A 17556-nucleotide genomic window follows, 5' to 3' on the forward strand; every position below is an offset into this window, starting at 1 on the left:
ATTGTCTATACCTGGGATATGAACCGCAGAAATTAGACAGGAGCTGGATTCCGCCCATACCAGTATTCGAGATACTTCTTTCATAGCCAGAGGACTGTGAGTCCCTCCTTGATGATTGACATATGCCACGGTTGTGACATTGTCCGTCTGAAAACAAATGAATGACTCTCTCTTTAGAAGAGGCCATGACTGAAGAGCTCTGAAAATTGCACAGAGTTCCAAAATGTTGATTGGTAATCTCACCTCCTGAGATTCCCAAACCCCTTGTGCTGTCAGAGACCCCCAAATGGCTCCCCAACCTGTCAGACTTGCATCTGTTGAAATCACAGTCCAGGTTGGAAGAACAAAAGAAGCCCCCTGAACTAAACGATGGTGGTCTGTCCACCACGTCAGAGATTGTCGTACAATCGGTTTTAAAGATATTAATTGAGATATCTTTGTATAATCCCTGCACCACTGGTTCAGCATACAGAGCTGAAGAGGTCGCATGTGAAAACGAGCAAAGGGGATCGCGTCCGATGCAGCAGTCATAAGACCTAGAATTTCCATGCATAAGGCTACCGAAGGGAATGATTGAGACTGAAGGTTTCGACAAGCTGAAACCAATTTTAGACGTCTCTTGTCTGTCAGAGACAGAGTCATGGACACTGAATCTATCTGGAAACCTAAAAAGGTTACCCTTGTCTGAGGAATCAATGAACTTTTTGGTAAATTGATCCTCCAACCATGTTCTCGAAGAAACAATACAAGTCGATTCATATGAGATTCTGCTAAATGTGAAGACTGAGCAAGTGCCACGATATCGTCCAAATAAGGAAATACCACAATACCCTGTTCTCTGATTACAGAGAGAAGGGCACCGAGAACCTTTGTAAAAATCCTTGGAGCTGTTGCTAGGCCAAACGGCAGAGCCACAAACTGGTAATGCTTGTCTAGGAAAGAGAATCTCAGAAACTGATAGTGATCTGGATGAATCGGAATATGCAGATATGCATCCTGTAAATCTATTGTGGACATATAATGCCCTTGCTGAACAAAAGGCAGAATAGTCCTTATAGTTACCATCTTGAATGTTGGTATCCTTACATAATGATTCAATATTTTTAAATCCAGAACTGGTCTGAAGGAATTCTCCTTCTTTGGTACAATGAAAAGATTTGAGTAAAACCCCAGCCCCTGTTCCAGAACTGGAACTGGCATAATTACTCCAGCCAACTCTAGATCTGAAACACATTTCAGAAATGCTTGAGCCTTCACTGGATTTACTGGGACACGGGAAAGAAAAAATCTTCTTGCAGGAGGCCTTATTTTGAAGCCTATTCTGTACCCTTGTGAAACAATGTTCTGAATCCAAAAATTGTGAATCGAATTGATCCAAATTTCTTTGAAAAATCGTAATCTGCCCCCTACCAGCTGAGCTGGAATGAGGGCCGCACCTTCATGTTGACTTGGGAGCTGGCTTTGGCTTTCTAAAAGGCTTGGATTTATTCCAGACTGGAGATGGTTTCCAAACTGATACTGCTCCTGTAGGGGAAGGATCAGGCTTTTGTTCCTTATTGTGACAAAAGGAACGAAAACGATTAGTAGACCTAAATTTACCTTTAGATTTTTTATCCTGTGGTAAAAAAGTTCCTTTCCCCCCAGTAACAGTTGAAATAATAGAATCCAACTGTGAACCAAATAATTTATTACCCTGGAAAGAAAGGGAAAGCAAAGTTGACTTAGAAGACATATCAGCATTCCAAGTTTTAAGCCATAAAGCTCTTCTAGCTAAAATAGCTAGAGACATATACCTGACATCAACCCTAATGATATCAAAGATGGCATCACAAATACAATTATTAGCATGTTGAAGAAGATTAACAATGCTATGAGAATTATGATCTGATACTTGTTGCGCTAAAGCTTCCAACCAAAAAGTTGAAGCTGCAGCAACATCCGCTAAAGATATAGCAGGTCTAAGAAGATTACCTGAACATAAGTAAGCTTTTCTTAGAAAGGATTCAATTTTCCTATCTAAAGGATCCTTAAAGGAAGTACTATCTGCCGTAGGAATAGTAGTACGTTTAGCAAGAGTAGAGATAGCCCCATCAACCTTAGGGATTTTGTCCCAAAACTCTAATCTGTCAGAGCACAAACTTACTTCACCAACTCCACAGGAGGCAAAGTTTGTAAAACTGATTTGTGGGTGTGGTGAGGGGTGTATTTATAGGCATTTTGAGGTTTGGGAAACTTTGCCCCTCCTGGTAGGAATGTATATCCCATACGTCACTAGCTCATGGACTCTTGCTAATTACATGAAAGAAATTATTTTTTTTAATTTGACAGGTAAGTTTTAATTTAATTTAAGCTAGGGAAATTGTAATTTTAATATAAAGTTGGGGGGGTGTTAGGTTTAGGGGTTACTAGTTTAAATTAGTTTATTTCATTGTGGGGGCTTTCGGTTTAGGAGTTAATAGTTTATTTTAGTATATTTCGTTGTGGGGGCTTGCAGTCTAGGGGTTAAAAGGTTTATTATAGCGGCGGTGTGGGCGGATGGCAGATTAGGGGTTCTAAGGAAGCAGGGAGGAGCCCTGCGAAACGCATCAGGCCACACCCACGTTTGTGATGCTGTGTGTCCACAACTACCGTGTTAGACTAGCGTGTCTGCGAGCCAGCCCTTTGGCATACATGCCAAGCTGCGGTAGTAAGGGACTTTTTATTTACTAATACTGGTATCTGTAATCGGCACCTTCTCAAGTTGTGTATCCTGTTGGGAAGAGCCAGTGGAAACAGCTGAACAGCTGTAAAGACCGGAAGGGAGAGACACTCTATGCTGTGAGGAATCCAGTATATCATTGTTATCATACCTCATATGTTTGAGTCTGTGAGTGCAATCTTGTATTGTAATAAAGGAATACATTTTTTTACACAAATACTGCACTTAGATTGTGTTTCTCTTCTGCGCTCTAGGTTGCTTTTTGATTTGGAGTTTGATGGGGTTAATAATATTTAAATAGTATTTTTGATGCGGGAAGGTGGCGGTTTAGGGGTTAATAACTTTAGTATAGTGGTGACGAAGTCAGGGAGCGGCGGAATGGGGGTTAATACATTTTTTTAATGGTGGTGATGTCGGGAGCGGCAGATTCGGGGTTAATACATTTATTATAGTGTTTGCGATGCGGGAGGGCCTCAATTTAGGGGTTAACAGGTAGTTTATGGGTGTTAGTGTACTTTGTAACACTTTAGTTATGAGTTTTATGTTACAATTTTGTAGCATAAAACTCATAACTACTGACTTTAGATGGCGGTACGGATCTTGTCGTTTTAGGCTGTAACGCTCACTTTGTAGCCTCACCGCAAAACTCGTAATACCAGCGCTATGGGAATCCCATGAAAATATGTAATTTTTACGTCTGCGGGACTGACGTTGTGGTACAGGATAAAACGTGTGCGATACACCTATACCGACACACTTGTGATAGCTGTGGTGCTGTTTTAACGCTGAAAATGCCATATTTTCAGCGTTACAAGCCTCAACGCAAAACTTGTAATCTAGCTGAATGTTAATTGTGTTTAAGTTAAGTTATCTTCTCCAGCATATTTGTGTGACCTATGTTTAAATATGTTAATACTTTTAAACCTAATGTTGCTTCTATCAGTATTTCTGCTTCTTTTGTTTGTTCCTTAAAGGGGAATTCAACAAGACTTTACTCCTGAAATAAAAAATATCTTCAGACTGTTTTGAAAAATTCTGGAAGTTCTGCAGCCGTCATGTGTACATAAAGGGCTAGATTACAAGTGGAGCGCTAATTTATGGTGTGCTCGTAAATGGGTAAATTCTCCAGTTTACAGGCATGCAATAAATAACCAGCCATTACAAGTGGCTGGTTATTGCTGCAGTGACCTCGCTGTAGCAATTAGCGCACAAAAAATTAACCAGTGGTCAGACCTCTGGTTAATTAACTGCACAAAGCAATTTTTAGTTTTTAAATTGTGTGGATGTGGGGTGTTAGAAAAAAAATGGCACTGGAAAGTGCCTTTATATAGCCGTTTATGAGGACTGTGTGTTCTCTGTAAATATATATGTATATGCTTATATACATATGTATTTATGTGTTAATATGTGTATATACACATATAAACGCCTAAATGTATATGTATATATTCATATACATATATATTTAAATTTGTTGCGCGACTATGTTCTCATACTGCAGCTAAATATCTCACTGCACAGCCCCTGCACTCTCTGCACAACTTTAGCAGCCTTCATAAAAGTTGGTGAAGATGGTGCCAGCAGTGGAACTCACCTCCACCCACAACCTAATGGATATTACTGGGGATGATAGGCACTTATAGGAGTGCTGACAATCCTCCGTTTGATTTACTGCAAGACAAGTACAAGTCCTTTCTCAGTGTACAGATAATCTTAATTGGTATAATAATCATGCAGTGCAGTGTGTTCATTTTCAGTGTATAAATGTTTGGCATCATTATGCAGCACAGCGTGCTCACCATCAATATATAGGTGCTTTTCTGTTTTTTAGTATATAAACCCTCAACATCAATATACAGCATATATTTTATCAGTGTATAGGTATTCTGCATTAATTATACAGTGCAGCATGTGTATAGATGCCTTGAATTATTATAGAGTTTAGACTGTTGCATTTATTAGTGTATAAATGTTAATTGTCATCACTATACAGTGGCACTTGTCAAAATGTGTGTTGTACTGGTCCCCTAGACAAAACTTGCCAGTAATCTATTGTATTGCAGGGCTTGAAAAATGTATCAATATGCATTAACAGCATCTGAGAGCTTACAATACTTTCTTGCAAGAGTAAGTCTGTAACCACAAATTTAAGAAGCATCACCTCAAACTCACTTGTTCAAAGTGATTGACAGGCCCTGCTCTCATGCAGTTGGTTGCCCAAGAGCAGGGAGCTAGCTAAACTGAACAACAGAACTGTCAGGGTTTTTTCCCTGTTTTGTTTGCCATGTGCTGCTGGCAGCCATTTTACTCACCTCTCTTGCTGACTATGGTGCATTGTGGGGGGTGCTGCTCATTTCCTGCACTTCCTTTTATGGCCAGACTGGTGTGCATCAACCGTGTGAAACAGGATGCAGTCTCAGAATTGTGATGTCATCACTTATTATTTAAAGGGCCTCTGTTCAGTATGCTTTGCCTTTGCGTTGTCTCAGACCTGTTTGTGAGAGTTCATGTGTATTACCTGGCTGCCTGATGTCCTTCCTGGTTCCTGATCCCTGGCTTGTTCCTGACTCTGCTGTTTTCCTTGTTCCTGATTCCGGCTCGTCTGACTATTCGCTTTGGCTCCTGACTCGGCTTTTCTGACTACCAGCTCTGGTTTTGACTCCTGGCTTGTTATTTGACTTGTGGACTTTTTATTATTTTTTGCTATTAATAAAGGTGTGATTATTTTTGCACTTCTCGTCTCAGTCTGATTCCTGGCACCCTCCCTGACAAGAACACTTCTGCAACCATATAACTTGGCCAACTGGTGATTGCAGGTGGTCAGGTTCTCTGCTTGAGAACATATCTGCCTACAGCTTGGTACATTTTCCTATTAGGCATGCTAGTATTAGTCTAGGTATAATGGTGAAAAGGAAAAGAGATCCTCCTGCCTCCATGTTCATGTGTTTTATATATTTTCACCACTGTTTGATTCATTATGCAGAACCACCACTGATTTGGTTATGTCATGCAGAAATGAACCATTATAGCTATAATAGTTATAATAATTCATATTAATAGTCTCTAGTTCTCTATCATTATACATAGTTATTTATAGCTGCTCAACACATCACTAGATCATTTTGTTAAGAAACAGTAGTTGTAGGGTATATAATTTATTGGGGGGGGGCAGCAGAATTTTTATTCCCCTGTGTTGCTAAAAATCTTAGCACTGGTCCTGATGAGGCACAATTTATTTTCCAACCTGCCTTTCATTCCCTTCTCTCTTCCTCTAGGATGCTCCACGTATTTAGACATTGTGATCCTACTAGATGGGTCCAACAGCATCTACCCCTGGTATGAAGTACAGAATTTTCTCAGCAACATTCTTGGGAAGTTCTTCATTGGTCCAGATCAGATTCAGGTTAGTTTATTAAGTGATGACATCATGAAAGATGACTGTTTCTTAGATCAATGTTTCAGTGGAGGAGATAAAATTCAAGCAGATAAAATGCTAAGGTTCAGTTTAAATTCCAATTGTAAACTTTATTTAACTAGTACTATACATCACATTTCTCCAATAATATCTATAGTATTTTCAAAGTTACTACAAGTTAACAATGTTTTTAACTGTAATTTAAAAAAAAAACTAAGTCATGAGGGAGAAAGGTCGGATTTGTATAAAAATGTGAATATCAACACTTTATATTGAGGTCTTTTTAAAGACTTGGAGGGGGTCTTCTGTCTATTTTTAAAACGTTGCAGAGAAGATAAATCTCCAAAGAAATGGATTAGCATGGGCAATTAGTACGGTCTGATAAGTCTGAAAAACAATAATAATATAAATATAATATAGATAATGAGAGGATCAGGCAAACATAAGCAATTAAACTCCTAAAAATTGTCTTATTTGCTGGTACAACTGATTTTGATATGGGGAAACATGCAGAGCGAATCTAAAGGATACAAGAAGATCTATTCTTTGGGAACATCTCTCTTCTTCTAAGATGCTTCACATGTTTAGACATTGGGGTAGATTTATCAAGGGCTGAACGGCCTTTGATGCCCCTGTTTCCACGCATGCCTGAAGGCTCGCCGGAAACAGCAGTTATGAAGCAGCGGTCTTAAGACCGCTGTTTCTTAACTGGTCCGTCTGCTCTGAGTGGTGGACAGCAATTAACCCGATCCTATACGATCGGGTTGAATGGCACCCCCTGCTAGCGGCCAATCTGCAGAGGGCAGTATTGCACAAGCAGTTCACGAGAACTGCTTGTGCAATACGCTGTCGGCATTCAACGTTGTCTGTCAGACATGATACGCTACAGCGTATCATGTCGGACTTCAGCCCCATTGTGATCCTCCTGAATAGGTCCAAAAGTATCTACCCATTGCATGAAGTGCAACATTTTTGGGTCCAGATTCAGATTAGTTTTTCATAGAACCAGGTGATAACAATATTGAAAATTATTGTTTCTTAGATCAGTGTATTAGTGGATAAGATAGAATTCAAGCAGATAAAATAGTAAGGGCTAGTTTATGTTCCAGTTATAAACTTCATGAATAGTAATAAAAAATGTAATGTTACTATCAGTTCACAAACTTTATAACTTTAATTTAAACTAGCCCAAAATCACGAATAATAGAGAAAGCTGATCATCATAATATTTTAGATTGAGTGAAGAAAGGGACAGTTGCTGACCAAATTCTTATGTGGAGGCACAGTAAGGTTTTATTTGTGTAGGCATGCTAATCTCAAATTTTTTTGCATAGATTGTGTGAACAAGTGCATCTTCATTCTATTTTTTAATTGCTCCAAAAAAAAAAAAAGAATCTAGGATTGTTCTCCACAAAGATAGAGTAGTATGGCCAATGGGGTTCAGCACAAGATAAGTCTTATTTGACAAGCAATGGCGTTAATGAGTGTATTAGGCAAACATGATCAATGCAACTCTTAAAATTGTCTAATTTTTTGGCACAACATTTTGTTAAGGGGATACATGCAGAACCAATCTAAAGGACACAAGAAAATGTAGCTCTTTGGGAATAAGTGCACTGATCTATGGTGAGAAATAAGTCTGATATGGGTTTTATATTAGTATAATGAAAGTAACATCTGGAAACACCTGGTCTAGAGGAGACAAACAAGTCTAACAATTGCCACAACCCAGCAAATGTTTAATAGAGAGAGCAGTTATAGTACTATTACAATATGAATAGCTGAAATTTGGGTGCATGTGGTCTATAGCCAGCAGAATAATCAGAAACATAAGACAGAAATAAACCACAGACATCCTGGAAAAGCAAGTCATCAGGAACAGTGACACACCAGAATCTGCATACAGCACAACATTCTTTAAAGGAATACTGACAGGAGTGCAGCAGAACATACTTATGTGACCACTTCCTAAAAATGTTAACTTTACCTGGCACCTTCTGTTGGTTTCTGGCCATTCAAAATAAAATTCTTGCTTTCAGTGCTTTCATATTTGAACCATCAGAACCAATAATTGCATTGGAATTGCATACTCCACAGAAAAAGACAAAGCAATGGCACTCAGATTTCCACTTATCAGTAGATAAAAAAATGTAAAGAAATTTTAAGATTGCTTCCTCTGCCCATTGTATCATGTGACAGCCATTAGCCAATTAGATATACTGTGACCTCAAGCACACGCTCATTAGGAGCTGGTGCTTCGGAAAGTGTTCTTATAAAAGACTGATCAGAATTTTACAATGGAAGTACACTGGAAAGTTTTTAAAACTGCATGGTCTATTTTAATCACAAATGTTTAATTCTGACTCTAGTTTCTATCATCATATTGCAAGTTATGATATAAAAGTTTTTACTATGATTTGAAAACACCAACCTGTACTTATGGGCATTGTGGTTTTTGATGTGTTTTTTTCTTTCTGCACTTGCAAAATAACACAACTTCAAAGCTTAATATTTCTGGCAGTAATGAGCAGATATATTTTCCAAAGCGATCTAGACAATCTCTGTATGAATTCTCAAGCAGTTTACTTTAAAAAGTTTTAGGTAGTTGGATGACAATGGTCATTGAGCATTTTTATTAGTCCAATAAAAAGTTATAAGAATGTGAAAATCAGCATGGGAAATTAAAAATAGCTGCAATATTTATTAAATGATAAAATACTTAATAACAAAGCTTCCTTCTTTGATTAATGGGGTAGATTTATTATGCAGTGGATGCTGCAATCTATGCTGATAGTTGCAGGTCCACCCGAAACTGAAGTTAAGAAGCATCGGTCGTAAGACCGCTGCTCCTTAACTTGTCCACCCCCTTTTAGGTGGCGGACTGCAATTATCCCGATCCGATACAATCTGCTAGTGGCCAATTGGCCGCGAATGTGCAGGGGACGGAATTGCACAAGCATTTTACAAGAAATGCTTGTGCAACGTTAAATGCCGACAGCATAAGCATTTTTCCACAAAAGATACCAATTTTAACAAAGAATATTTGATAATTGAAGTAAATTAGAATGTTGTTTAAAATTGCATGTTCTAACTAAATCCTGAAAGAAAAATTTGGGTTTCATGTCCCTTTAATTAAGGGTATTTGAACCAAGAACACTTTCTTTCTAAGCCACACACACAAATGAGATACAAACGTCTTTAGCTTTACAGTATTTCAGTATACGCTCTATTACATAACTATGGAATAAAAAGAATAATAATGTATGGCGTCCTGTGATCATCATCATAAAAGTAAAATGCACTATATACATAATAACATCACAAAACAAATTATGAACTCTCCATGCAATAAACGTACCTAGATATATATTTGTGCTGGAATCATGCACACAATAAAAAAGAAACAGCCATTTAGACTACCTGAACATACATTTTATTTGTTTCTAATTATTATTAAAATGGCACCCAAAAAAGCCTTAAAACGAGAGATTGTTTGTACAATGTGAAGTGTGTTTTCTTAATCCTGCTGTTCAGGTTGGGGTCCTACAATATGGTGAGACTGCGGTCCATGAGTGGTCCCTGAAGGATTACAGCACCTCATATGAAGTTGTGGAAGCAGCAAAGAATATCAGCCGTCAAGAGGGACGAGAGACCCGAACTGCATTTGCTATTCACAAAGCCTGGTCGGTTAACATATTTTAATCATAATAAATTAGGTTTATTTATCAAAGAAAGCAATAAAATTAGCTAGGTATCTCTTCACCAGGGGAGATTAAATGTTTTTGCATGAAGGGTCAGACAATAATGGAAGAGCCACATTACATTAAACTTGTGCTAAAGAAAACCTCATAACAAAATCAGATTATTAAAATGACGTTAGTTACTATAAACAAATGCTACTGTAAAAATGACTCAAACTACAACATTTGGTACATCGGATTATTTACCTAATGAGAAGTGAGGATAACAGATGATGTCTGTTTTCTGTCAGTGGTGCTCAGGGGTACAAAAATCCTTGGAGGGCTGGATGAGGCCTATGATCTGTAATTTGGATGGTCCTGCTTGAAAATAATGCCACATATTTCTTTAAAATGTTGCTTATTAACATGTTTGGTAAAATACCCGAATTAGTTCTACTTTCTTAAAAAAAATGTAGAAGTAAAGAGCTAAACTAAAATCTCTATAATTATAGACCATTTCAACCCCACATGTAGATTTTCAATTTTTTATTGTTGCTTTTTGTTTTAGCTCTGAAGCATTCAGTCCAGAAAGGGGTGGTCGAGAAGGGGCTAACAGACTCCTCATTGTGGTGACAGATGGAGAATCTCATGATGGAGATGAGTTGCCAATGGCGCTAACAGAATGTGAAAAACTGAACATTACACGATACGCCATTGCTGTATGTGCTTTTGACATTATTATTTATGGACATTATCCATATTGTTGCCCATTTGCTGGAGGAATTCAAGAAAAATGTCTTTTTTTATAGGTTCTGGGTCACTACACCCGAAGACAACAGGATCCAGACGCTTTTATCAATGAGATCAAATACATCGCCAGTGATCCTGATGAAAAGTATTTCTTCAATGTTACAGATGAGGCTGCTCTTAATGACATTGTAGATGCCCTGGGAGACAGGATCTTCAGTCTAGAAGGTATCTCACGATCATAAAACAATAGAAAAATTATTATATATGAAGCAAGATTCACATTTTATTTAATATATTCTTACAACATTGCCGTTTGATTTATAATTGCTTCAGATGGAGAACTTGAATCAATAAATCAGTCCCCTGCGCAAAGCTGCTTTTGTCAGAGGGCCATGAACTTCTATAAGATTTAACTTGTTCACTGCAAGGAACTCAAGATTCACACTATGGCCGCAATGATCGAAAGTGCTACAAGGTGGCAAAATATTCCAAGAGATCCGCTGCTATGTTGAGCAGACCTATTGAAATATTACAAGCTCCCAACAAAGCAGCATTGCCATTGGACGGGGATGCTGGCTATAGAAAACACCCAGCATCACGGACCATTATTGGCGATGTATAGTAAAGGATCTCTGGAAATATAACTGCTGTGCCTAACTGCTAATACCCCTACACGAAGTACCCCACAATTGCAAACTAACACTACGCTAATAAAGATCTAAGCCGCCACATACCCACCGCAAGTATCTATCCTATTAACCCCTATACAGCCAGTAGCCCACCACAAGTATTTATCTATTAACCCCTATGCCACCACATACCCACTGCAAGTATCTATCTAGTATCCCCTATGCTGCCAGATACCCACCAAAAGTATCTATCTATTAACCCCTATCCTGCCAGATACCTACCGCAAGTATTTATCTATGAACCCCTATGCCGCCAGATACCCACCGGAAGTATCTATCTATTAACCCCTATACCACCCGATACCCACCACAAGTAACTATTAAAGGGACACTGAACCCAATTTTTTTCTTTTGTGATTCAGATAGGGCATGCAATTTTAAACAACTTTTTAATTTACTCCTATTATCAATTTTTCTTCGTTCTCTTGCTTTCTTTATTTGAATAAGACGGCATTTAAGCAATTTTTTTGGTTCAGACCATGGAAAGCACTTGTTTATTGGTAGGTGAATTTAACCACCAATCAGCAAGAACAACACAGTATGTTCACCAAAAATGGGCCAGCATCGAAACTTACATTCTTGCATTTCAAATAAAGATACCAAGAGAATGAAAAGAATTTGATAATAGGAGTAAATTAGAAAGTTGCTTAAAATTGCATGCTTTATCTGAATTACGATAGAAAAAATTTGGGTTCAGTGTTCCTTTAAATACATATTTCTATAAATATCTGTATATACCTATATATCTATTACTATAGATATCTAGTAATAAATATGTATTTTACATAAACAGTATTATATATATATATATATATATAATTATATTAATATTTAATAATAAAAAGTACATTATTTGCTATATTTGCTTTTTGCGCATCGTGTTTCACGATTTAGATTTAAATGCAATAGAAATAGCACACATAAAAATGTAGTAATCTTAATCTTAAGGTGCGTTATTGAAATATTACATTTATTAAACATACTGTAAAATATTCTAAATGTTCAATCAATATATTATATATATAAAATTATATATTATATATATACATACAGTATCTTTAAAGGGACACTGAACCCACTTTTTTTTCTTTTGTGATTCAGAAAGAGCATGCAATTTTAATCAACTTCTAATTTACTCCTTTTATCAATTTTTCTTTGTTCTCTCTTGCTATCTTTCGGTTAGATTACGAGTTTTGCGTTATGAGCAAAAAAACAGCGTTAAGGCTCAGCGCTGCTTTTTCCCTACCGCTGCTATTACGAGTCTTGTAGGTACAGCTGTCCCGCACACTTTTTTGGCCGTACCGCAAATTAACTTACGCAAAAAAAAGTCTTTTTTCAATGGGGCTTCCATTGCGTCGATATTACAAGCTTTTTTTTTAGGCCAAAAAGTGAGCGGTACAGCCTATCCCGCAAGATTCGTAACGCATTCTAAAGTCAGTAGTTATGAGTTTTACACTACAAATCTGTAGCATAAAACTCATAACTAAAGTGCTAAAAAGTACACTAACACCCATAAACTACCTATTAACCCCTAAACTGAGGCCCTCCCACATCGCAAACATTAAATGAAAATTATTAACCCCTAATCTCCCGCTCCTGACATCGCCGCCACTATAATAAACATATTAACCCCTAATCCACCACACTTCCGCCTCGCAAACACTAGTTAAATATTATTAACCCCTAATCTGCCACCCCTAACATCGCCGCAACCTACCTATATTTATTAACCCCTAATCTGTCATCTCCAACGTCGCTGCCACTATATTAAATGTATTAACCCCTAAACCTAAGTCTAACCCTAACACCCCCTAACTTAAATATAATTAAAATAAATCTAACTAAAAATTCCTATCATTAACTAAATAATTCATATTTAAAACTAAATACTTACCTATAAAATAAACCCTAAGCTAGCTACAATATAATTAATAGTTACATTGTATCTAACTTAGGGTTTATTTTTATTTTACAGGAAAGTTTGTATTTATTTTAACTAGGTAGAATAGTTACTAAATAGTTATTAACTATTTACTAACTACCTAGCTAAACTAAATACAAATTTACCTGTAAAATAAAACCTAACCTTAGTTACACTAACACCTAACCTTACAGTACAATTAAATAAATGAACAAAATTAAATACAATTACCTAAATTACAAAAAAAAACACTAAATTACACAAAATACACAAAATAAAAAACAAATTACAAGATATTTAAACTAATTACACCTAATCTAATAGCCCTATCAAAATAAAAAAGCCCCCCCAGCAAAAAAAATAAAAAAAAACCTAGCCTAAACTAAACTACCAATTACCCTTAATAGTTCAGCCAATCGGAATCTAAGGGACGCCATCTTGGATGATGTCACTTAAAGGAACCTTCATTCGTCGGGAATCGTCGGAAGAAGAGGATGCTCCGCGCCGGATGTCTTGAAGATGGACCCGCTCTGAGCCAGATGGATGAAGATAGAAGATGCCGTCTGGATGAAGACTTCTGCCCGTCTGGAGGACCACTTCTCTCGGCTTCATTGAGGACTTCTCCCGGCTTCGTTGACGATGGATGTCGGCTCTTCAAAACTGTAAGTGGATCTTCGGTGGTTAATGTTAGGGTTTTTTTAAGGGTTTATTGGGTGGGTTTTAGTTTTAGATTAGGGTTTGGGCAGCAATAGAGCTAAATGCCCTTTTAAGGGCAATGCCCATCCAAATGCCCTTTTCAGGGCAATGGGGAGCTTAGGTTTTTTTTAGTTAGGGTTTTATTTGGGGGGTTGGTTGTGTGGGTGGTTGGTTGTGTGGATGGTGGGTTTTACTGTTGGGGGGGTTCTTTGTGTTTTTTTTACAGGTAAAAGAGCTGATTTATTTGGGGCAATGCCCCGCAAAAGGCCCTTTTAAGTAGTTTATTGTAGGCTAGGGTTTTTTTTATTTTGGGGGGGCTTTTTTATTTTGATAGGGCTATTAGATTAGGTGTAATTAGTTTAAATATCTTGTAATTTGTTTTTTTATTTTGTGTAATTTAGTGTTTGTTTTTTGTAATTTAGGTAATTGTATTTCATTTTGTTCATTTATTTAATTGTACTGTAAGGTTAGGTGTTAGTGTAACTATGGTTAGGTTTTATTTTACAGGTACATTTGTATTTATTTTTGCTAGGTACTTTGTATTTATTTTAACTAGGTAGAATAGAATAGTTATTAACTATTTACTAACTTGCCTATAAAATAAAAATAAACCCTAAGCTAGCTACAATGTAACTATTAGTTATATTGTAGCTAGCTTTGGGTTTATTTTATAGGTAAGTATTTAGTTTTAAATAGGAATTATTTTTTTATTAATAGTATGTTTTATTTAGATTTATTTTAATTATATTTAAGTTAGTGGGTATTAGGGTTAGGGTTAGACTTAGGTTTAGTGGTTAATACATTTAATATAGTGGCAGCGACGTTGGGGGCGGCAGATTAGGGGTTAATAAATGTAGGTAGGTGGTGGCGATGTTAGGAGCGGCAGATTAGGGGTAATAATATTTAAATAGTGTTTGAGATGCAGGAGTGCAGCGATTTAGGGGTTAATATGTTTATTATAGTGGCGGCGATGTCCGGAGCGGCAGATTAGGGGTTAATAAGTATAATGTAGGTGTCGGCTATGTCGGGGGCAGCAGATTAGGGGTTAATAAGTGTAAGATTAGGGGTGTTTAGACTCAGGGTTCATGTTAGGGTGTTAGGTGTAAACATGCATTTTCTTTCCCCATAGGAATCAATGGGGCTGCGTTACGGAGCTTTACGCTGCTTTATTGCAGGTGTTAGACTTTTTATCAGCCGGCTCTCCCCATTGATGTCTATGGGGAAATCGTGCACGAGCACGTACGACCAGCTCACTGCTCACTTAAGCAGCGCTGGTATTGGAGTGTGGTATGGAGCACAATTTTGCTCTACGCTCACTTCTTGTCTTTTAACGCCGGGTTTATAAAAACCTGTAATACCAGCGCTGTAGGTAAGGTAAGTGAGCAGTCACAATAACGTGCAAGTTAGCACCGCACCCCTCTTACTGCAAAACTCGTAATCTAGCCGTTTATTTGAAAAAGAAGGCATCTAAGCTAAAAATTGGCTTAGAACCCTGGACAGGATTTGTTTATTGGTGGGTGAATTTATCCACCAATCAGCATGAACAACCCAGGTTGTTCACCAAAAATGGCCCGGCATCTAAACTTACATTCTTGCTTTTCAAATAAAGATACCAAGAGAATGAAGAAAATTTAATAATAGGAGTAAATTAGAAAGTTACTTAAAATTGCATGCTTTATCTAAAACATGTAAGAAAAAAATTGGGTTCGGTGTCCCTTTACTATTTTTTAATAATTTTTAATATATCTAATATTTCAATAACCCAATTTAAAATTACTAAATTTTCATGTGCGCTAACCTGACTGCGTTTTAATCTAAATCACAAAACCTGATGCGCAAAGTACGTATTTTACATTCCTGTGTTCTTCACATAGAAAATAATGTACTTTTTATTATTAAATATATATTTCTATATGTATCTGATACTGTTCATGTAAAATACATATCTATACCTATACAACTATAGGAATAGATATGCTGGTATAGGTATATACTGATATATATATAGAAATATGTATTTACAATAAAAAGGACATTATCCTGTAAGTGGACAACAGTGGAATGTGAAAAATGTACAGTAAATATACAGTAAAACACAAATACATAGATATGTATGTGTGTGTGTGTGTATATATATATATATATATATATATATATATATATATATATATATATGTGTGTGTGTGTGTGTGTGTGTGTGTGTGTGTGTGTGTGTGTGTGTGCATTGGAGCCCTTTGCAGTCAAATACTTGGAATATGAAAAATCATTTTCATTCAATATCAATATATAATGTGTTTAACTGTGTATGTAGTGTAAATATTTCACATTCCAATGTTCTTCACATAGTATTTTTAAATAGATATTCCTGTAAATACAATATACAGTATATCTATACTTTACTTTATATTGGTATAGATATATATTTTACTAAAAAAAATCATATACATATAGAAATATTTATTTAAGAATGAATAGAACATATTCTTATATGTAAAGAACATTGGAATGTGAAATATTCAAATTTCATGTCAGGTTGAGCGCACTTGGCTAAACACGATGGGTTAGCGAGCGAGTATGGGTGATATTTTTCAGTTTTCATGCTCCATTGAAGTCTTTCGAGGAACAGTAATGCATTTGCAATATTGTAAGTTCCACGTGCGTCGGGTTATTGCTCGTGCGCAAACTTTTTACTTTCAACTTGTAATATGATCGCAACTAAAAGCGCACAAAAAGACTCCATCCAGATGCTCAAGCGGGAATCTAGCTCTTTGTGAGGTCTAAATCAGCAATACAAACAAGTTTATTAAATCTAGGACTATATGCCTTACTAAAGACACAAAATAAGGACAGTAAAGTATTTTCTTTATATATGAATATTATATATCAACAACTAAGAACTGCAGTGGTAAATATTTGCATACAAAACAATGAGACTATGTATAACTGCAGAGTTGCGCTCCCTAGTGGTGGTTGCACACATACAGCAATATTCATATTTTTTGGATAGGTGGTATTTTTTGTTCAACAGACAACAGTAGCTATTTCAAAAGACAAAATAAAGGTAAAATAGTTATTTGTAAACCATTTAATGCACTCCAGTGGGTAAAATGGGTCACAGGGACCAGATTAAAGGAGAGAAAGATTTACAGTACAATGTCCTTTTAAATACATTCTCTTAACACTGATGGTTAAGGTGTTCCATATATGTGGATTTGTGCTGTGGTAAGGATGCATATGATCTATATACTCATTTATGCTGTGCACCTTCGTACATCTGGCAGCCTTTTTCACAAATGCTCATTTTCAGTGTCCTTTAAATAATATTTATAGCCAAATTTCTTAAATTATCATTTGTTTCTATCTTGGATTTAAAGGGACATGAAACCCAAAGGGCTAGATTACAAATGAAGCGCAAACTGTTTTGCACTAGCGCAATCGCGTTTTTGTGAGCCATTTTTATTTTGCTGACTTTACAAGTGGAGCGATCTCAGAGCTGTGGTTAACTGTTTTCCAAAACAAAAATGTTGCACAAAACACACAAAATATATTACAAAGTACAGTTACACTCATATTAACACTGTCTAATAAAAATTATTTTAAAACAATATTTTGCAAAAAAAATTATAAGTGCTCAAAATATGTATTTGTATGTGTGTACAGTATATATATATATATATATATATATATATATATATATATATATATAT

General features: G+C 36.4%; 1 protein-coding gene across 1 annotated transcript in view; it reads left to right on the top strand.

Annotated features, from left to right (window-relative positions):
* ITGA10 (integrin subunit alpha 10) overlaps positions 1-17556 on the top strand; it is a 203538-nt gene that overhangs the window by 94490 nt on the left and 91492 nt on the right. Inside the window, 4 exon segments of the mRNA XM_053704493.1 lie at positions 5974-6101; positions 9648-9796; positions 10362-10512; positions 10603-10768. Of these exon segments, the coding sequence (XP_053560468.1) occupies positions 5974-6101; positions 9648-9796; positions 10362-10512; positions 10603-10768 (594 nt within the window).

The sequence above is a fragment of the Bombina bombina genome, chromosome 1, assembly GCF_027579735.1.
Source record: "Bombina bombina isolate aBomBom1 chromosome 1, aBomBom1.pri, whole genome shotgun sequence".
In the NCBI taxonomy this organism is placed as follows: domain Eukaryota; kingdom Metazoa; phylum Chordata; class Amphibia; order Anura; family Bombinatoridae; genus Bombina; species Bombina bombina.